At 44.0% G+C, this 21,212-nt stretch overlaps 3 protein-coding genes across 4 annotated transcripts; 1 reads left to right on the forward strand and 2 right to left on the reverse strand.

Moving 5' to 3' along the window:
- Positions 1-3,876: 3,876 nt before the first annotated feature.
- LOC129836753 (arf-GAP with dual PH domain-containing protein 2-like) lies at positions 3,877-11,830 on the reverse strand. The gene is made up of 11 exons (XM_055902920.1): positions 11,428-11,830; positions 10,657-10,787; positions 10,393-10,484; positions 10,028-10,116; positions 9,721-9,833; positions 6,069-6,215; positions 5,891-5,974; positions 5,697-5,759; positions 5,501-5,578; positions 5,041-5,269; positions 3,877-4,879 (listed from the first exon to the last, which is right to left on the reverse strand). The coding sequence occupies exons 1-11, from the start codon at positions 11,513-11,515 to the stop codon at positions 4,848-4,850; spliced, it is 1,146 nt and encodes a 381-aa protein (XP_055758895.1). The 5' UTR covers positions 11,516-11,830; the 3' UTR covers positions 3,877-4,847.
- Positions 11,831-12,074: 244 nt separating this feature from the next.
- On the forward strand, positions 12,075-14,507 carry tefm (transcription elongation factor, mitochondrial). The gene is made up of 4 exons (XM_055902928.1): positions 12,075-12,217; positions 12,662-13,131; positions 13,295-13,444; positions 13,621-14,507. Exons 1-4 carry the CDS (start codon positions 12,175-12,177, stop codon positions 14,059-14,061), a joined length of 1,104 nt encoding a protein of 367 aa, XP_055758903.1. The 5' UTR covers positions 12,075-12,174; the 3' UTR covers positions 14,062-14,507.
- LOC129836769 (ATPase family AAA domain-containing protein 5-like) lies at positions 14,496-21,212 on the reverse strand. Of its 2 annotated transcripts, none has more exons than XM_055902922.1 (15): positions 19,900-21,212; positions 19,424-19,774; positions 19,144-19,240; positions 18,967-19,055; positions 18,673-18,812; positions 17,987-18,152; positions 17,636-17,833; positions 17,232-17,371; positions 17,035-17,128; positions 16,880-16,944; positions 16,569-16,773; positions 16,271-16,413; positions 15,340-16,151; positions 14,951-15,100; positions 14,496-14,813 (listed from the first exon to the last, which is right to left on the reverse strand). In XM_055902922.1, exons 1-15 carry the CDS (start codon positions 20,687-20,689, stop codon positions 14,756-14,758), a joined length of 3,498 nt encoding a protein of 1,165 aa, XP_055758897.1. In that variant the 5' UTR covers positions 20,690-21,212; the 3' UTR covers positions 14,496-14,755. The 2 variants fall into 2 exon arrangements, with proteins under 2 accessions (XP_055758897.1, XP_055758896.1); XM_055902921.1 differs by having other exon boundaries at positions 14,496-14,816.

Consider the following 21,212-nt stretch of genomic DNA (forward strand, 5'->3'; position numbering starts at 1 on the left):
GGAGATGAGGAGAAACTGAAGCATCGTTGTGGGTGACGTCAGCAGTGAGGCTGTCAACCACCTGGATGTCCTCCATATTTAATTTTTAATTTAACAATAATCCTCCCACAGGGATTTCAGAAAACAACTGGGAATTTATTGAAAGTTGCAGGAATTTTGCAACCCTAGTTGCACCATTGTTCTTACATATTATAACCATATACAATTTCAGTAGCACATATCTTAGAGTGATGTACTGTCCCATCCCATGGCCTCCGCAATGGATTAGTCCACTGAAACAGGTGTGAATCACATGGAGGATAAGTTCATTATAATAACTGCACCTCAGATTGCAGCCCAAATAAATGATTCACAGAGTTCAAGTAACAGACACATTTCAACATCAACTGTTCAGAGGAAACTGAGTGAATCAGGCCTTCATGGTATAATGGAGTGCTGCGTCAGATGACCTGGCCTCCACAATCACCTGACCTCTACCCAATTGAGATGGTTTGGGATGAGTTGCATGAAGGAAAAGCAGCCAACAAGTGCTAAGCATATGTGGGAACTCCTTCAAGACTGTTGGAAAAGCATTCCCGGAGAAGCTGGTTGAGAGAATGCCAAGAATGTGCAAAGCTGTCATCAAGGCAAAGGTTGGCTACTTTGAATCTAAATTCTAAAATATATTTAGATTTGTTTAACACTATTTTGGTTACTACATGATTCCAAGTGGTATTTCATAGTTTTGATGTCTTCAAAATGATTCTACAATTTAAAAAAAAAAACTTAAAAAAAAAAAAAAACTATAATGAGTAGGCGTGTACACATTTTTGACTGGTACTGTATATTTGAGACTTCTCAATCCCGAGAAATCTCAGTCGACCAAAATGGGGTCAGTCCAAGTAGCCCTGCATGGCATCAACTGTGCTACAAAAGTATTCTGAAGGGGCAAATTCAATATCAACATTTATGAACACAGGGTCACTACAGTTATTGTTACTTGTGGTCAAAAACATTATTTTTAGTTCATACTATGAGGGGGGAGGGTATTAAATGTATTTCACAGTAAAAGGGGAGGGTCATGTGAAAATATTTTTAGTGTTGGTGTCACAACTTCCACCGAAGGTGGCTCCTCTCCCTGTTCGGGCGGCGCTCGGCGGTTGTCGTCGCCGGCCTACTAGCTGCCACCGATCCCTTTTCTTTTTTGTTTGGTTTTGTCTGTCTTGTGTTCACCTGTCTAGTTTAGGCTAATCAGTGGGGTATTTAATCTCGCCCTACCCACTAGATTTTGTGCGGGATTGTTTGTGTTACTGTCGTTGGCTTGGGTTGTGTTTTTCCCTGTTAAACAGGTTTATTTTCACGGGACTGTTTTTCCCACACGTTAGTTTAGTAGAGGAGTTTGTTCCTCCGTTTTCGACTAGACTGCATTCCTGTTTTCTAGTGACTGCTTTTGTGGTCCTGTACCTGTTTTGTTGGTGGACCAGTAAATAAAACGGCCTTCTTGAAATTCTTGCTCTCCTGCGCCTGACTCCACACCCACCTCTCCTAGGGAGATACTGACAGTTGGGGAGGAGGGTGCATTTTTTCTTATGACACCGTGAGTTAGATTTGACATATATGGCCAAGACAGAGGGCGTATTCAGCTTATTCACATAGGAGTTAACAGGCATAGGGTCATCTGCAACTATTTGTTGAGTGAGCTGAGACTTTGCCAAGGCCCCTGGCAACCACGTGAGAGCAGAACAAACTGAGCATTTGGCAGTCGTCCCTCAAGTCACTGGATGCAGGGGCTGGGCCGGGAACTGGGAGAACAGTGTTGGCAGAGCTCAGTCCACCCGGATGAAGCTCCCACCAAAGGAGTGGAGCTGTTACAGGGGACCGGAGTGGCTGCCAGTGCTGCATTCTGGGAGTGCACAGGAGGCCTTGGTGTGGCTCCTGTTGCAGGGTTGGGGCTTCCATGTGGGGCAGGAGTGTCTCAGGCCTGACCTGGGGATGGGAGTAGGGAGGGTAACCGAAACTAGCCTGGGAGAGAGGTTGTGGCGGGAATTGAGGAGGGTGGTGTGGAGGGCAGTGTTGCTGGTGAAGCTCCAAACTCTCAGCATATGAGGGCTGATGATGTGAATGATGCATGGTGTGGACTGCATCATGTGGTGCACTACCCTCGACAGTGTTTTGCCAGACCCTAGGGTAGTGGTCGGTGCTGTGTAGAGCTGGGCTGAGTTGTGGTGGACCTGGTCTGGTAGAGATGTGCTGTGATGGACCAGGTCTGGTAGAGATGTGCCGGGTCTGGTAGAGATATTATCAGGTTTCAGGTAAGACCCAAATGCAGACTGTGTTGAATAAAATGTTTTTTTTTACAGTAATAGTGGCAAGCAAACGACAGATCAAGGCAGGCAGGGGTTGATAATCCAGAGTAGTGGGCAACGGTACAGGACGGCAAGCAGGCTCAGGGTCAGGGGCAGGCAGAGTGGTCAGGCAGGCGGGCTCAGAGTCAGGACAGGCAAGAGTCAAAACCAGGAGGGCGAGAAAAAGAGAGACTGGGGAAAAGCAGGAGCTGAGACAAAACGCTGGTTGACTTGACAAACAAGACGAACCTGCAACAGACAAACAAAGAACACAGGTATCAGTACCCAGGGGATAATGGGGAAGATGGGCGACACCTGGAGGGGGGTGGAGACAAGCACAAGTACAGGTGAAACAGATCAGGGTGTGACAGATGTGCTGTGATGGGCCGGGTCTGGTTGACCTGTGCTGTGATGGGCAGGGTCTGGTTGAGCTGTGCTGTGATGGGCGGGTCTGGTTGAGCTGTGCTGTGATGGGCCGTGTCTGGTTGAGCTGTGCTGTGATGGGCCGGGTCTGTTTGAGCTCTGTGCTGTGATGGGCCGGGTCTGGTTGAGCTGTGCTGTGATGGGCCTGGTCTGGTAGTATAGGAGGGAGGTTCTAGGGGGAATTGAAGAGGTTGTTGTGGAGGGCATTGTGGCTCCAAAATCTGCATTGGGCCTCTTTGACTGCATACGGCTTGGGCATAGCTCAGTGTATCTGCATGCAGTTCCTGGGAGAAAACTGGTGGAGAGTGGTGTGGGGGCAGAGTTGCTGGCTGTTCTCCAGTCTCTGTGAGGCGCCACCGGATGCAGGTCTATCTATAGGAGCATTTGATTTGTCTCAGGGAGTTGGTGGCTGTTCTGTTGCTCCTGTGGGATGAGGTGGACTGGCCACCCAGAGCAACATTCTTAACATCCTGGTAAAGGTGGGGACTGCCTTTGTAATGGCAATTTTAATGTTAGTGCTTTTCTTATAACCAATTTCTGTGTTCATGCAAGTGGCTGACTGAACGAATCTTCACTATTAGTAGCTGCAATTTGGCAGTATGCCCAGACCTTGTTTTGAGAACAATACCTTGTGAGGTATTGGTCTGTCACATGTTATGAACCAGTAATTGGTCGGTCACATGAATGAAACGGTAATGATTAATGAATTATGTTATATGTGTATAGGCGTATATAAGACAACTGCTGGGACTGCCCCAGCAGAGCTCCTGATTGACATGTGTACTATGGTGCATTGAGTTGGTTGGAACCTCTCCAGCGCGCTGACAATAAACAATGACTCATATTAAGACTGACTTTGAGTGTCCCTGTGTAAGAATTTCCACAACAGCCTCTTTGTACATGTACATATTGTTGTAAAGAAACCCATTGCTAATGTAGTTATCACAGTGTCACAGTTATAATAACAACGTAAATAATATTTTTCCTCTTGAGCCACAAGGGGTGCTCTATATGGACATAGATAATGCTTAACTCACTTTTCGTGGTGTGTGCTATTGGCATATGCAACATTGAAATAGACAGGACATACAAAATAATATAAATAACAGTAGGCTGCAATCAACACAAATAAAATAAAATACTGTATTATAAAACAACTGTGTTATACAAAAAACAAACTAATAGATACAATACTTGAATGTATCGCACTCTCTCGCTTTCTACTTACAATGAGTGTACAAAATATTAGGAACAGAACAGCCTCAATTCATCGGGTCATGGCCTCTACAAGGTGTCAGGGATGCAGGCCCAACATGGTCCATGTTGACTCCAATGCTTCCCACAGTTGTGTCAAGTTGGCTGGATGTCCTTTTGGGTGGTGGACCATTCTTGATACACACGTGAAACTATTGAGCATGAAAAACCCAGCAGCGTTGCAGTTCTTGACACAAATTGGTGCGCCTGGCACCTTCTAACTTATCCTGTTCAAAGGCACTTCAATATTTTGTCTTGCCCTTTCAACCTCTGAATGGCACACATACACAATCCACGTCTCCATTGTCTCAAGGCTTACAAATCCTTATTTAACCTGTCTCCTCCCTGTCATCGACACTGATTGAAGTGGATTTAACAAGTGACATCAATAACGGATAATAGCTTTCACCTGGATTCACCTGGTCAGTCTATGTCATGGAAAGAGCAGGTGTCCTTAATGTTTTATACGCTCAGTGTATATGAACAGTAGTTCATAGAAAGTACATATTACATTCCCAATGTCCCCGACAATGACATCAGTTCCCATCTCATAATAGTCAGTCCTGTCACTGTTTTGCAAGGTGCCCTGGATAATGGTGATTTGCAATGATTACCAGTGCTGGTCCACATTGGCAGCTCTTCAGTTCGTTTAGCCTCTTTAGCCTGAGTTCATTTAGCCTCTCATCATTTTACGATAAACATGACTCCATTGAAGAGTTCACTGATCACCTCTTGTGAGAAGCCTCCTCCTGTCACTGGTAGTCTCTCTGAAACAGGCAGCCAGCCTCACACATTGCCATTTCTTCCTGTAAATGGTGCTTTCCTTTCCTCCGGTTTTTACACCATTCATTTTTTCATCCTTCTCATGTTTGCCTCAGCTGAAAAAACAAATAAAGACACATTGTCAATAATAAAAAATAAAAACTTATTTCAGCTACTCAAAAGTATAATTTCCTGTCATTGACCACTTTTACAATAATCATAAGTCTCATGCTGCTGGTATATTGTAAACATGGTGAACAGTGAATGGTCTTCATACTGTTGTAGTGCTGCGGTAGCATAGGCTGGGAGATTACTAGTTTGAAGGCTTCTATCCACTCCCTCTGGTCCTGCTCCTGGTCACACAGGAAGACAAACTGCCTGTCTGGCGTCTCCAAGGTGACCCCGAACCTCCACCTGCCACTGCGGTTCCCCTTAGGCTGGCCCTCTCTCACAGAGTAGCCATGGACCTCTGTGCCGATGAAGACAGCTCCCAGTTCCAAGGCATCCTATGGACGGACACACAGCAATACACACACATACACACACACACACACACACACACACACACACACACACACACACACACACACACACACACACACACACACACACACACACACACACACACACACACACACACACACACACACACACACACACACACACACACACACACTAGTTACAACATTCTTCTCCACAAATACAAATGGCTTATGCATGTTCTCTGTTGTCATTACCAGTGAAGTTTTGAAGTAGGACAGCTTTCTGTCCGTTAAGTTTAAGATGAACCATCTCTTCTTGAATGGCTCCGATTGCTAAGAACAGACACAGAATTAGTCCTGGCTGACCATCATACACGTTGAGTTTCTGGTGCTCTCGATGTATATCACTTTAAAACTTCACTATGTTCAATGAATTTGATGGATTACTAACCGTTGGGCCGGTTTTCTCCATGTAGCCTTCTTTAATGCTACTTCTGGTTATCAAAGGTACAAGCTGCATGATCAAAAACATAGAAAGGAGACAGATCTGTACAATGGAAATCCTTGAAAGTATGACGTCACCTATGACATATCATGTCAGTTACGGCGATACAAGACTTCTACTTTGAAACAGTTTGTACTCACGTCACACTCCCTGGAATTAGGGTCGACTTTCTTGAGGTAAGCAAACCGGGTGGCCCGAATCGCATTGAAACAGGACACAATTTCCTAGAAGAAGGAAAGAGAAATTTGACCCGAAGTCTTTAAATCTCTAGACGTCTTCATGACAACGTTTCAATTCAGTTTTGTCATTGGTTATTACCTGGCTGTTGTCATGGTAAACAAACAAGTTTCTGGTCCGTTCTTCCTCCAGGTAGGAGATTTGCAGCCCGTGGGCGTGGCCTATCTTTTCCGGCTGGAACACGGCATTGAGGTCCTTCATAGAGATGACTGCTTTGGGCTTCTTGGACTAGGGTCAATAATGCACAACAGGCATTATGATGAGCCCTTCTCAGGTATTTTATATTTAACATGTATTTAACCAGGTAAGTCAATTAACAACAAATTCTTATTTACAATGATGGCCTAGCAAGAGGGAAAGGCTTCTTGTGACGACTGGGGCTGGGATAAAAAATATAAAAGAAATTAACAAAATGCATCACAACAAAAGAGACACCACAACACTACATAAAGAGACCTAAAACAACAACACAACATGGCAGCAACACAGCATGACAACAACACGACATGGCAGAAACACAGTATGACAAAAACATAGCAAGACAACAACATGGTAGCAAAACAGCATGGCAGCAGCACAACATGGTAGCAGCACAAAACATGACAACAACACAACATGGTAGCAACACAACATGGCAGCAGCACAAAACATGGCACAAACATTGTTAGGCACAGACAACAGCACAAAGGGCAAAATGGTAGAGATTAAATAAAAAAAACATCACGCGAAGCAGCCACCAGTGTCAGTAAGACATTCCTCCTAACGAATCACATAACCTTTGTTTTGGAGGTGTTCAGAACAAGGTTAAGGGCAGAGAAAGCTTGCTGGATACTAAGAAAGCTTTGTTGTAGAGCATTCCACACATACTCTGGGGAGGGGCCAGCTGAGTATAAAACTGTATCATCTGCATATAAGTGGATGCAGTGCATTCAGAAAGTATTCAGACCCCTTCCCTTTTTCCACATTTTGCTACATTACAGCCTTACTCTAAAATAGATTACATTTTTAAAAATCATCATCAATCTACACACAATACCCCATAATGACAAAGTGAATACAGGTTTTTAGACATTTTTGCAAATCTATTAAAATTTAAAAACAGGAAAACCTTATTTACATAAGTATTCAGACCCTCTGCTATGAGACTCGAAATTGAGCTGAGGTGCACCCTGTTTCCATTGATCGTCCTTGAGATGTTTCTACAACTTGACTGGAGTACACATGTGGTAAATTCAATGCATGTCAGAGCAAAAACCAAGACATGAGGTCAAAGGAATTGTCCGTAGAGCTCCGAGACAGGAGTGTGTCAAGGCACAGATCTGGGGAAGTGTACTAAAAAATTACTGCAGCATTGAAGGTCCCCAAGAACTCAGTGGCCTCCATCATTCTTAAATGGAAGAAGTTTGGAACCACCAAGACGCTTCCTAGAGCTGGCCGCCCGGCCAAACTGAGCAATCCGGGGAGAAGGGCCTTGGTCAGAGAGCTCCACAGTTCCTCTGTGGAGATGGAAGAACCTTCCAGAAGGACAACCATCTCTGCAGCACTCCACCAATCAGGCCTTTATGGTAGAGTGGCCAGACAGAAGCCACTCCTCAGTAAAAGGCACATGACAGCCCACTTGGAGTTTGCCAAAAGGCACCTAAAGGACTCTCAGATCATGACAAACAAGATTCTCTGGTCTGATGAAACCAACCTGACAGAGTTTGAGAGGCTCTGAAGAGAAGAATGGGAGAAACTACCCATAAGTTTGTAGCATCATACTTAAGAAGACTTGAGGCTGCAATCGCTGCCAAAGGTGTTTCAACAAAGTACTAAGTAAAGGGTCTGATTACTTATGTAAATGTGATATTTCAGTTTATTTTATTTTATACATTTGTAAAAACATAAAAAATAAAAAAAAGTTTTTGCTTTGTCATTATGGGGTATTGTGTGTAGATTGATGAGCGGAAGAAAACAATTGAAACTATTTTAGGATAAGGCTGTAACGTAACAAAATGTGGAAATAGTCAAGCGGTCTGAATACTTTCCCAATGCACTGTACGTGGATAAGAGCCTACTGCCTGAGGTATGTTGTTGATGTAAATTGAGAAGAGCGTGAAGCCTGGGATCGAGCATTGGGGTGACAGGTGGGCTGAGACAGCAGATGTTCTGACTTTACATATTGCACTCTTTGAAAGAGGTAGTTAGCAAACCAGACCAAAGACCCCTCAGAGACACCAATACACCTTAGCCGACCCACAAGAATAGAATGGTCTACCGTATCGAAAGCTTTGGCCAAGTCAATAAAGATAGCAGTTGAACAATGCTTAGAGTTAAAGGCAATGACAAAATTTAGGAACTTTATGGTTGCAGTGACAAATCCATAACCAGAGTGGAAACCAGATTGCGTACCAGTTATAATACTATAGACATCATGAAAGCCAGTCAGTTGATTATTGACAAGTTTTTCTAACACTTTGATAAACATGGCAAGATACTGTAGAAACTAGCCTATAAGAGTTAGGATCCGCTTGATCTCCCCCTTTAAGGTGGCTGCCTTCCAAGCACTGGGAACCTCCCCAGAAAGGAGAGACAGGCTAGGCAACTATAGGGTCTGCAACCTTAAAGAAGAAAGGATGTAAACCATCTGACCCAGATGTTTCTTTGGGGTCAAGTTTAAGGAGCCCCTTTAGCACATCAGACTTAGTGACCGCCTGCAGGGAGAAGCTGAGTAGAGAGGAAGGGGGAAAAGAGGGAGTAGCATCAAGGCTAGTCACATTAGAAGGGCTGGGAGATGAGGAAGTGTTGGATGGGAAAGGAGGCGTGGCTGAGTCAAATAGGTCCTGACTTAATTAAGTGATGATTAAAGAGCTCAGCCATATGCTCCTTGTCAGTAACAACCACATCATCAACATTAAGGGACATGGGCAGCTGTAAGGAGGAGGGTTTATTCTCCAGGTCTTTCACCATTTTCCAGAACTTCGTTGGGTTAGACCCACAGAGAGAGAACTGCTCCTTAAAGTAACTGACTTTGGCCTTCCGTATAGCTTGAGTGCACTATTTCTCAATTGCCTGAACAACAGCCAGTCAGACTGAGTATTTGTGTGCAGATCCTTTCGTCAAATAGTGTTCTTGAGGTGAAGTAACTCTGCCAGATCACAGTCGAACCAGGGGCTGAACCTGTTTTTAATGATCACTTTCTTTATGGGGGCGTGCCTGTTAACAATACCACTGAAAATATTTTATTTAAAGGTCCAAGCTTCTTCGACAGAGGGGATCAAGCGGATTCTATGCTAATTTCCAGAGGCCCGGTCATGAAGGAAGGTTTCTCATTAAAGTTTTTCAGCAAGCGTCTATGACAAATCAGTACAGGTCATTTAACTGAGCAGCCAATTCAGAACACAGTGATCACTAAGGTCACTACAGAAAAACACCAGACTGATACCTATCAGGATTATTTGTTAGGATAACATCAAGGAGAGTAGCCTTTCTGGGTGTTTGGGGTCATACCTCATGGGATTGGTAATGATCTGAGAGAGATTTAGGGAGTTCCATTGTTTTAAGTAACAGGGGATGTTCCCTGTGACTTTTCCAAAGTGTTCTGGGCACGTCCCCAGGACGACATTTTGTTAGGTGGGTTATCTGATCGAAGAGGATGGAGAGAAGCTACTTAAAGGGAAAGGGGGATACCTAGTCAGTTGTACAACTGAATGCATTCAACTGAAATGTGTCTTCTGCATTTCACCCAACTTACATCCTCCTTGGTGAAGTATCTCAAGGTGAAGTCTGTTTCAGAGAGCAGGAATCTCCTTTTCAGGAACTGCTTGTTGTCCTTGCCTTTCTTCCATAGTATTCTTTCGTAAAGTCCTGAATGGGATCCAACCAATACAAACCATTGATTTAGTTAGTATCCCTCGTCTTTTCATATGCAGTATTCTGGTACATTTGGTTCTATGCCTTGCTCTGTAGACAGCGATGTATGGAAATGTCTTGTGTTCCTAGACAATTTGAATAAAATAAATAGACTTATCCATGAAGGCTTGTCAACATTTAGCACTTACCTGAACTATAAACTTGTTGAAGGGAGTTATTCTCTCCTGTGAATTCTCTCCTCTCATACTTAGCACGTATCCACTGATCTTTAAGAACACTGTCAGGGAACCAAAAGGTTAAAGATTGAAATACAAAAACAAATATTTAAAAAATACTAACTTTTTGTGTTGAATATATGACTCAACTTCGACCACAAACCCTGTAGTATTTGCCAACTCAATCAATTGTAGGCTAATTGACGCCAAGATGTTTCTTCTTCTTCTCTTGAAATAATACTACATCCTTCCACTGAATGAACAACTGTCAAGTCATCACAATTTACACTTCCTTAAATTGAGGGAGTGAATGAAGACATTGATATAGTTCCACTCACACACAGTCCTTCTCCTGTGGCCGGTAGTAGAACGGCGGAACACACTTCTCATAGAACGCATTGGCTGCAGCGTTACCCCTTGTCTTCATAAACTACAATTAGAAACATAATAGGAACGCTATAACATAATAATAACATAAGAAACATGTTAGAACATCACAACATCAAAGGGATTGTGACTATTGAGTGATCTTGAGAGTACATCCTTCAAGGTGTAAAGGTCCTTGGTACCCTACTGGGCTATTGTGACATGTTAAACTGTACCTCTACTAGGGAATCATCCCAGAAATCCAAGCCTATGGACTTTATCCGGCTGATGGCAGGCAAGTCCCGATGTGTCCCAGAACAGTTCACACATACAAACACACCAAGTTTGTATGAGGCCCAGTCTGGCTCTGTGAATAGCAGTAATATGATACTGTATCAATCAATCAGACACTTGAAATGTTTGCAGCATGTATATCTTTGTACCACATTACTATAGTTTGGATATTGGACTTTGTAGTATGTCATGCCTTGATTGGTTGTTTTTTCTAGGTTGGTTGATGAGTTGTAGAGAGTTACTGGAAAGGAGGAACCCTTGTAATCATTGACTGAATGAACTATAACTTCCCCCAAAATAAGTTCTTTAAAACATGCCATGGTTAAAATCATTTTACTTTTTAGTCATTTAGCAGACGCTCTTATCCAGAGTGACTTATAGTTAGTGCATTCATCTTAAGATAGCTAGGTGAGACAACCACATCACAGTCGTAGTAAGAACATAATCAGCAGTGAAATCCAGTGAAATAAAAGCAAATGCAAATATAACTCACATGTCTTGACAATCACACTGAAATAGTCGATCATTAATATGAAATAGTCACATAGAAGACATAGCTTCTGTTTGGGGGTCCCTCAATATTTTACTACTTTAAACTTTTGTTTTACAGTTCCTATCTGTACCATATCCTAACCACAATGGTAACCCAAACATGTCAAATGTTAGAGGCTATCAATCATGGTTTAACATGCATTTTATATAATATAACTCACCAGGGGCCCCACAGTCGGCACAATGGTCGTTGCTGGGCTGTTTCACCATATCAAGCAGAATCTTCTTATTTCTCTCCGGACTTGCCATAAGTAAATCGGCTATTCTTCTGCCTCAATCAAGTCCCAACAAACGAATTGCTTATTTTACTTAGGTCCATGCCTTTTCATTCACTCAAATGTGTTACTTCTATAACAGGTGTCAGGAATTTTTGTTGTTGTTGCACTTGACCGCGGTCACTGGCCGACGTTTCCTTTTCTCACTGGCATAGCAACATGACGTTTATTGTTCTCCACACAAACACTCACTATCAAATAACAATGAGTAGGGGAAGTGAAAAAAGCGTTACCATATATTACATATAATTTATAAACGGACAAGTAGGCCTGACAGAATAGTAATATCTAAGAAAAACAACTGTACTTGATTTTATAGTATATATTACAACAAAATATATCGAGATAACATATAATGTCTTGAAAATGTCACCAAAGTTAATTCATATTCACATCGAAATGTAAATAAATACAATATCTTAATATATAAAAACGAAGACAGCTTTGAAGAAGTTTGCACTTGAGATGAAAATCAGTGAGATTTCAAATGCAGCATAAATAACCTGGAGAGCTGGGGAACATGAAGTGCCTCGGAACGTAGTATGCGTGATCCTTGTTTCCGCATCGGCGTGAGATCGGCGAACAACTAAAGGGCAAAGGTTTGAATGAATTACCTGTAAAACCACGATTGCAATGTGGGTTGCAAGGCGATTTATGTCTTTAATCGCCCGGAGAGGTATGCACAAATGTTTAATTCAAGCTGTCAAGTTTATCGTAACTTATTTTTTTCAGGTGCTATTTGTTAGCGGGTGGGTATAATTTGTGGAACGTTCCAACAGGAATCTGTTCCAAAAACTGCGGAAACAAGGTTGCCAACAAACACCGCATACAAAGTTGATACTGGGTAGGGAGTTGGCTATTTAATTAATGAATGTTTCACTCACCACATTTATTCCGAAAAATGTATGTCCTCACTCTGGTAACCTATGGACAAACATTAAGAATAAACTACGTGGTGAGTTGATGCCTATTCGGCAGCTAGTTAGCTAGGTGAATTGATCATGCTACATTATGCGTTGTTGACAATCTTGTACTTTACGAAGTTTTTGGAACAGATTCCTGTTGGAACGTTCCACAAATTATACCGCCCCCTATTATGTGTTTCCATCTATTCTTGCAGGGCAGTATGGCTTATTCTACCAACCCCAGGGCTCACTCCCCAAACTAGAATTCCGGTATCTCAACTGCACGTGCTGCTGGAGGAGTCGGATCCCAGTCGCAGGCTTTGAAACCCTTAATGACACCCTCTCTTCATCTACTACTCCTTGCGACGACAAGTCGCTGGACGCATACTACACGTCAGAGCAGCGAGATGTCATTCTGCAGCTCCTCAACAATGCGGCAGAGTCGGAGCTTGCTGCTGTCAAGCTCCTTCGTGGCCGCAAGTCTGTCAACATTGTGGAATACAGGACTAGAAATGGACCTTTTAAAAATCTCGAAAGCGTCATAAATGTGCCTCTTCTGAAACACAAAAGTGCTGTCATTGTCTTCAACTCCATCCTCAACCCTCCGGAGAAGAAGGAGAAAAGAAAAGTAAAGATCCAGCTAGCTAAGTTCATCAGACCAGAGGTGGAAAGGACCTGGCTAGAGGTAAGATGATTTAGCTAGACGGATGGCCTTGAGGTCTGGATGTTGATGGCACAGTTGGGCAGCCCACAGGGTCAGTCACCACTGTCTGTACCCCATCAGTCACATCACCACATAAATACTACATCAGTGTTATTACATGTGTATTAATCCACCTTTCTTCCAGGAAGCAAATTCCATAGTGTCCATTGTGTGTGGAGTGAATAAAATAGCCTGGGCGCACATGGATCGTGGCATGAACGTGTTGGAGTGGAAACATGAGGATTGCCACAACTTTCTGAAGGGAACCTACATGGCTTCTGCCTACTTGGATGATGTAAGTTGAATGTTTCCGACAGAGGTATTCTTGCATTTGGGTAAGACATGACTGTGCAGACTCCTATGGTGTCAGTCTACAGCCATGTCGCAGGGCTAGGTTTCAGCTTAGCACATCATTGACTCTGTAATATCCAAATAGCCTAACTCCTGTACTGAATCACATCTCATTACCAGATTTCCATTGTGGTATCCAATCTCCCCAAGGCTGACTTCTTCGTTGTGGAAAAGCCATCAATCTCCCTTCAGAACACTGCCCTGTACCCAGTAATGGCTCACATGCGTACAGTGGAGGCTATGCTGTTTGCCCTGCTGGAGCCCCGCTACACCCAGCCTGACATCACTGCTCCACCCAAGGTGCTGAACATGATGCGCACCGCCGTCGGCCGCCATTTTGGCCTCATGGTGGGTGACTCCCGCACTAGCGGGGCCCAGGCGGTGCAACGGATGATGACGGAGTCAGTGACTCAGAAGATTCCGAGGGTGACATTCCCTCACAACCTGTTGGTGAAATACAGGAACTCCTTCCAGATGGGCGGGCGGAGTCGGGGGGAGGAGCTGTGTGACGCCATATTGCAGGCTGTGGCGTTTTACGAGCTACTCAGTGAATCGAGTTAATGTTACAGCGACAATTTCCACCAGACTCAAACTGGTTGACTGTGTACAGTATGTGACCTGGTGGGGTCGAAGTTCAAAGAGCTAACCAGAGAGACCTGCATATTGGAGGCTTGATGTAAATTGACACTAGCTTACATTTAAATGTATACTACAGTACTTCCCACCTGTAGACTCAGATGGTATTGCACTTGAGGTCAGTTCAGGCCCCAGCAGCTGAACTCAAGCCTCTCCTCGTATAGATACCACACATCATGTTCTTCACTTTCCCATGAATAGAAATGTTCTCAGGGCCACTAGTAAAGCAGAATAAGCTTGAATATGCACAGTGATGATTTGTCACATGCATCTGTACCTTTGTGGGCAAATGTTTAATGCCTTCAAAGCCTGAAATACCACTGATTTTAAACACCAACTCACTGAACCAGATTAAAATATAAAGTAACAAATACATGTTTTTATTTTTATGCATGAATAAAAATAGGATTACATTTTTAATGCATACAATAAACTTAAACTTCTCACTCAATGTAAAAAAAATATGAACGTACAGCAAAATGTATCATGGGCTACATTCACTAAATCACAAGTCATTAACATAGGGAGATGATAGCATTAACCTTCCTGTCATCCAGTGTAGAGAGCCAGAAATGTTGTAGATCTGTTTGTGTAGTCTTGCTGGCTTCAATGGTCATTGTCATGGGAAATCATCTGCAAGGAGTCTCACAGTAGCCTTAGGGAGGCCCAGGTGAATACTGCTGAGGTAATGCAGAAACAGCATTCGTACAACAAAATCGGTATTTGTAAGTCATCTGAGCAATCTTTTTAATTATAACCTTGTTTTCTCTTAGTAGAAATGAATACGGTGCTCTCATGCAGCGTATTGACTCACCTGCCTTGGCCCTGCTGAGTTCTCTCTGATTGGCACATGGTGCGCAGGACAGGTAGGTAGTCCAAGGCAACAGCCTGCTTGTTTCCCAAGGTGCAGAAGGCTCTGCTTGAGAGGACGGTTCTGATGATGTCATATCTCCTTTCGACCACGCTGGAAGACAAACTGCTGTTCAGATACCACACTGACTCAATGGAACTGGAGCTTTACAATGAGAGTTCTATTAAGTTTAATCTAATATCAAGGTTTTGTTTGCAATAATGCTCATTTCTGACAACAATACAAACTTTGAGTGCTAACTTCACATAAGCATGTATGGTAATTTAGAGGACTGAGCTGCCAACGCATTTCTTACAGCGAAAAAAATACCAGAATCAGGAAACTGCACTCACCTAGGATCACAGGAAGTGGTCTGACTGACATTGAAACTTTGTCTGGGTGGGGCGAGAGGGAGGGTGAGTTTCTCAATCACCCTCCCCCTCTGCTCCCCCTCCAGCCTCTGGGATCCAGCCCACCCCTCAGACACCCTGGCCAGGCACCTGTGGAAGCCCAGGCCCTCTACTGCAGCCTGGATCTCCAATGTCCTCTCACACCACCACCTACAGCCCCCATCCTCCTCTCTCATCTCATCTAGCAGTCCATCCTTAATCTCCGCCCCTGTCCAGAGAAAAGACCCTGGTCTGCATGGGCCAGCCTTATGTGAAGACTCACTCGGTATGGAGGTATCAATGAAGGACATGAGGTCCATAAAGTCAGTTATTGCATCTAAGCAGTGGTACACCAAGCCATCTGCCACCTTCTCAGTTTGAAGTCTGTCATTAATAGTCTCAGTAATAGTTGATACACTTGGATGAGCCCTCCTCAGAGACAGTGAGGCTCTGTAAGGCTTTACTAACATGCTGTGAGCTGATCTGGAATCAGATGTAGGCACACATTTCTTTCTCCTCAGCCTGGAGCCGAAGGACACCTTAACTGGACTGGTCTGATCCAGGATCTGAGGGTGGTGGATGTCAGGGGGTGTTGGCTCACTCTGAAGCCTAGGGCAAGTCACTTTCTTTGGGGTGAGGAGAGGACTGGGCTGGGTCCTGACTGGTAGGGGAAGGAGGAGCTCCAGGTTCAAGTAGAGCAAAGCTACACCTCTCCTCCAGCTCTCAGTAAGGATCTCCATCAGCTTGATGATGTCTGGTTTAGCCCAGGACTGGCACTGAAGAATCAAAGAGAAAGACACCTCATACAGTTATACTGACATTCAATGTTGTTACCTGAATAAAAGCATTGGACGTTCATCTAGTTCAAGTTCACAGGGCCTCTGAGGTGACGTGCCTTTAGAGTGGTCTGCAGGTCATGGCTGGGGCCAGAGTTCAGGAGCCCCAGCATGCTCTGAGTGCAGCCCACATCATAGGGAGGATGGCGGGGAGAAGTATTTTCACCCACTGCAATGTCTTCCACTGCAGCAACATCCAGAGCTAGGGTTCACCAAAACAATCAAGTGATTCAATTGTAAGACTTGATCTAAACTCTTTTAGACAGGGACCAAGAAAACTAAGGGGTCACAATACATGTGATATACTACCACACCTAACCATTGAAGTTAGTCAGTTAATAGTTTGTCATCACTCACTTCCATGCACACCACCTGCAGGTTCCTTCAGTGGGGTTGCCCTCTGAGATGCTTGTCCTCCTCCACTGCAGGCCCAGAGCTGCAGCTGCAGTAGGCTACGTCTAATGTCTATCTGGTTTAGGCTCACCAGAGAGGTGATGTCCCCAGCATCCATCCTGACGTTCTCAGCCAGACACAGCAGCTGCAGATAACTGCAAACATTCACCTGGAAGGGTGCACGACACAGACAGAAACAAAATGGAGTAGCAGCTTCATACCATATCATGCACATTAGTTGAGGGGATGCAATGGTGCCAAGATGCTTGACTTACTACTGAAGGGGTTTTAAAAAGGATCGCTTCAAAGTCACCGTCAAACTTTGCTTTGAAGGAGGGATCTAAAGACAGTTTTCGTGTTATGATTCAACTTGGTCATTTTCAATCCAATTAAATTCACATTTTTCAGTATGCAGCATATACACACACACCACTAGTGGTCAGTATCACAGGTCTCTTGGTTGTCGTCATGAAGGTCTTGATTGCTGTGAGGAATCCCACATCATCATCGAATACAACGTCAACCTGCGGGAGAGCAGGTGCAGCGCGGTCACTTCATTAAAACTACAGTTATGCGGTCTAGTCTGCAACCTAGCACTGCTATACAAAGGACTGCTGTGTGGTTTACCTCTTCAAATAGAATGAGTGATGTGGACATCCTTTTACTCCGGCTACCTGTTGGTGGCTCTTCAATGTCTGGTGACAGTTGACTGACTAACGGAGGGTTAATAATATCTGCCTTCTTCACGGTCTTGAGAGAGACAAAAACTGTAGGATATAATATCAACAATTAAATAAAAAGACTAACCATAGCCACACCAGAGGAGGCTGGTGGGATGAGCTATAGGAGGACGGGCTCATTGTAATTGATGGAACGGTATCGAGCACATCAAACATATGGAAACCCCTCGGTCGGCTCTGTTGCATTAATGCCATTCCAGCTATTACAATGAGCCAGTGCTCCTATGGCTCCTCCCACCAGCCTCCTAAGATCCTAACTAAACTTTCAAGGTGTTTCCTGTTTTTCTTAACTGTTTGGTAGGTGCTCATTCTGTTTTGTAGATAACGAAGGGCCATCTAAGTTTGTGATCTCTGGTTCACTCTTCTTCTTGAAGAAGTTAGCCAGCATCATGGAGGCTGCACTGCCACCTCTCTTATGGTGGGAGCTACGAGGGGGCTGAGGCCCCTTCCTATAGGATGAGTAAACCTTTCTGGGAGAGGCCACTTTACCTGTGTGAGGAGAGCACAAAATAGATGTAACCCACAGTCTCCATTGGACAAACACCATACAAAATAGGTCCTGTCACTTTAAATAAGTGATTTTCAGTAGATGGTTATGCTTAGACTGCAATAACGTACTTTTCAGTAGCGGGGTGTGCTTACCAGCTACTGTGTCAGATTTGGTTGAAGTGTTGTTGTAGCTACTGAGATGAGATGGTTTGAAGGTGGTGCTTCCCTGGATCTCCACCAGGTGAGATTGGGTGGCCTCCTTCAGTTGAGTCAGGATGTGGCGACCACTGCGCTGGGAGGAGGCGTTCACTTCGAACACCTGGAGAGGCCAAGGAAATGAGCAGTCGAGACAGCCATCTTACATATATTACACAGCTTAGAAGATGATTGGATACACCCGTATGAAAGCTAACCTGTTTTGGTGAATCATATGACTGAATGAACACGAGCCAGCCTCTCCTGGTTCTCTGCTTTACCCATCTTATCCAATTACCCACAAACTGTCATTTAAAAGTTAAAAATAGAGGAATGTCTCTGTATCATATTCTAATACCAATCAGTAGGTCCTATTCGGGTTCCCGAGTGGCGCAGCAGTCTAAGGCACTGCATCTCAGTGTTAGACGTGTCACTACAGACACCCTGGTTCGAATCCAGCTTTATCACAACCGGCCGTGATTGGGAGTCCCATAGGGCGGCGCACAATTGGTCCAGCATTGTTCGGGTTTGGCCGGTGTAGGCCGTCATTGTAAATAAGAATTTGTTCTTAACTGACTTGCCTAGTTAAATAAAAGGTTACACGTGAATGGAACTGTAGGTCTTCCAAGTAGTCCCACACTGACCTTGAAGCCTAGCTCCTGAGCGCAGGCGTATACTGAGGCAGTCTTGCCCACCCCTGGAGGTCCTGTGATCAGTATGGTGCTACACAGTTCTTCCTCCCCCACTCTAGCCTCTCCCTGGAAGTCACCACAGTCCCACGAGTCTGCACAGCCAAACCGGAGGTCAACGCTACAATCAATGTTATTCATAGAAGATGTGATGTTTTTTTTTATAATACAGTGGTTTTATTTTTGGTGGTTTTTGTTTTACACATTTTCCCCCATCAATTCATAACATCTAAAAGTTTTTATTTTTACCATTGCTGTTGGCGTTTTCCTCTAGTTTCCTGCCTCGCTCTTTTCTCCTCTCTTCACAGTCAGCTCTCCGTTTCCAATTCTTTAACCAACTGCAAACAGAAATAAGGAAATGCATTTAAGACAGCATACTATAAAAGCTATACATTGGAGGAGCTAGCAGTGGTGTTAGCAACTCACCTGTGTAGCTTCTTTACAGAGGCGGAGTTGCCTATTACCTCACTGGAGTGCTGAGGGCGGTACTTCTCTGTCCACAGCAAATCCTCAATGTTGTGAACTTCACAGCAGAAAAATAAAGGTACATATTTTAAAAACCAATAGCAGATCCCAATCAATGACAGAGCTAAAGCACCTCTGTATTCTCATGGTCCGGGACATACACAGTTAGGACATACAAAAGTGGACAAAGAAAAGTAAATACTGATTGCTGTTGAAACTACAATGTATTAGGAATCATCACCTCTCCTAAGGCATTGCTGTGGTTGGGCAGGATAAACCTTCTGAGGAGATTCTGCTTGGTTTGGTGGGTTAGGGGTCAGTTTATGACCTATCCCCAGACCTTGACTTTCCTGCTGTTGCCGCCTGAGTCTTTGTGTTCGGCTCAGCCTGCTTCTTCTAGGCTGACCCCTGGAAGAGGCGATAAGAGACCCCCTGACTTGGTCTTCTAAAGAGGGACTATACCCAGTCAAGCTGGTCTCCTCTAACCCCGGGCTAGACCTTTGGCGCTTGCGTACGGTTTCAGGGTCCTCCTTCTCATTCTGATGTTTCCTCTTTCCTACAGAGCTAGAAGATGTAGCGCCTATCTCTGTCTCTGAAAGAAAAGGCGACAAATAAGACTGAATCTGATACTAGAATATGGCACCACACAGACTGTATACATGACAATAAGAACATGACACAGATAGAATAGAGTTAACTATAGTCTCTCAATCTTACCGGGACTTTCCGACTCCAGAATTTTATGTTTGTATTTCTTCAGCAGCATAGTGAAGACTCTTCTCACTGGGAACAGTGGGTTAGACAATTTGACCTCTTCAAGAGACCCCTTGCGGGCAGACCCTGACAACTTATCTCTCCAGCCAGAAGTAATTGACCCCTTCCTCTCAGTCTGATTGTGTTTAAGTGTTGACCTGGAACACCAATTCAAAATCCATCTCTCTGAGTGTTGGGGACTATTGGCCTTATTAGTGTCCCATTTCCTGGTGAAAATAGTTGCCACTTTCTCATCTGAGACCCTGGTTGTCCCGGAGGCAGACTGCACCGCTGCTTGAATTGTGAGGGTACATGCTATTTCACTCTGACCAGATTCGAGTCCAACTCCTGCTCCATGGCATCGGCCAGTGACTTGAGCCAGGTCCACTGACCCCATCACTGCCCTGCCCCTGAATGCCGTGTCAGCACTGGAGCAGTTTGACTCTGAAATCACTTTAACATTATTAGGAGGGTCTGAACAGGAGCTTTCCTTGATGAGGCTTGTTCTTGCTTTGGGGTATCTGTTCTGCTTGAATCTGTGCAGCCTACTGGTTGACCGTGACACAGAGAGAGGCACCTCATCAGAAGACCCCCCAATATGACAAGGCACCATCTTAGGTTTCTCTTTCGCCTGCTCAGAAATTAGGCTCTTCCTCCCAAGAGGTTGTGGGGTTATACTGAAGTACTTTGTGATGTCGTTGGATTTTGAGCACCCAGCCTTCTTCTCAATGGCCAAGTAGGGCGATAACCACATCTTTCTTGCCTAGTTAAATAAAAAATCAAATTCCTTTCTGAAGATGTCACCATTACTGTCATAACATCAATAGGGCATTCATATCATTCACTATAATGGAAAGACAAAATTAAAGTTACTTTCACTTTTCTCTTCGTAGTGCCAGATGGCAGCAGGTGCTGTAATAGATACCTATAAAGTAGCACTTTCCCAACCGTTGACACATTGTAACAACATAGACTTAGCTAGTTAGAGAACTTTACTTTCTGATATGAGCTTCTGAACAAGTCAATGATAGCGTTCCGAGAAAGTTACTTTAAACATGCTTACGTTCACGCTAATTTCATGATTTAGCTATTCCTTAAAAAATAAATCAGCACACGCAGCCAAATGTTTAAATGTTGTGTAACTTACCGCTTCCGTATATTCAAATAAACGCGCCAAACCCAGATCAACCAATCAGACAGCAATTTGAGTACTACGTCAGGAATATTTGGTACCGCCCCTAGGCACTGGAGTTACAAAACCTTTGGGAGTAGGCTAA

The sequence above is a fragment of the Salvelinus fontinalis genome, chromosome 3 (assembly GCF_029448725.1).
Source record: "Salvelinus fontinalis isolate EN_2023a chromosome 3, ASM2944872v1, whole genome shotgun sequence".
In the NCBI taxonomy this organism is placed as follows: domain Eukaryota; kingdom Metazoa; phylum Chordata; class Actinopteri; order Salmoniformes; family Salmonidae; genus Salvelinus; species Salvelinus fontinalis.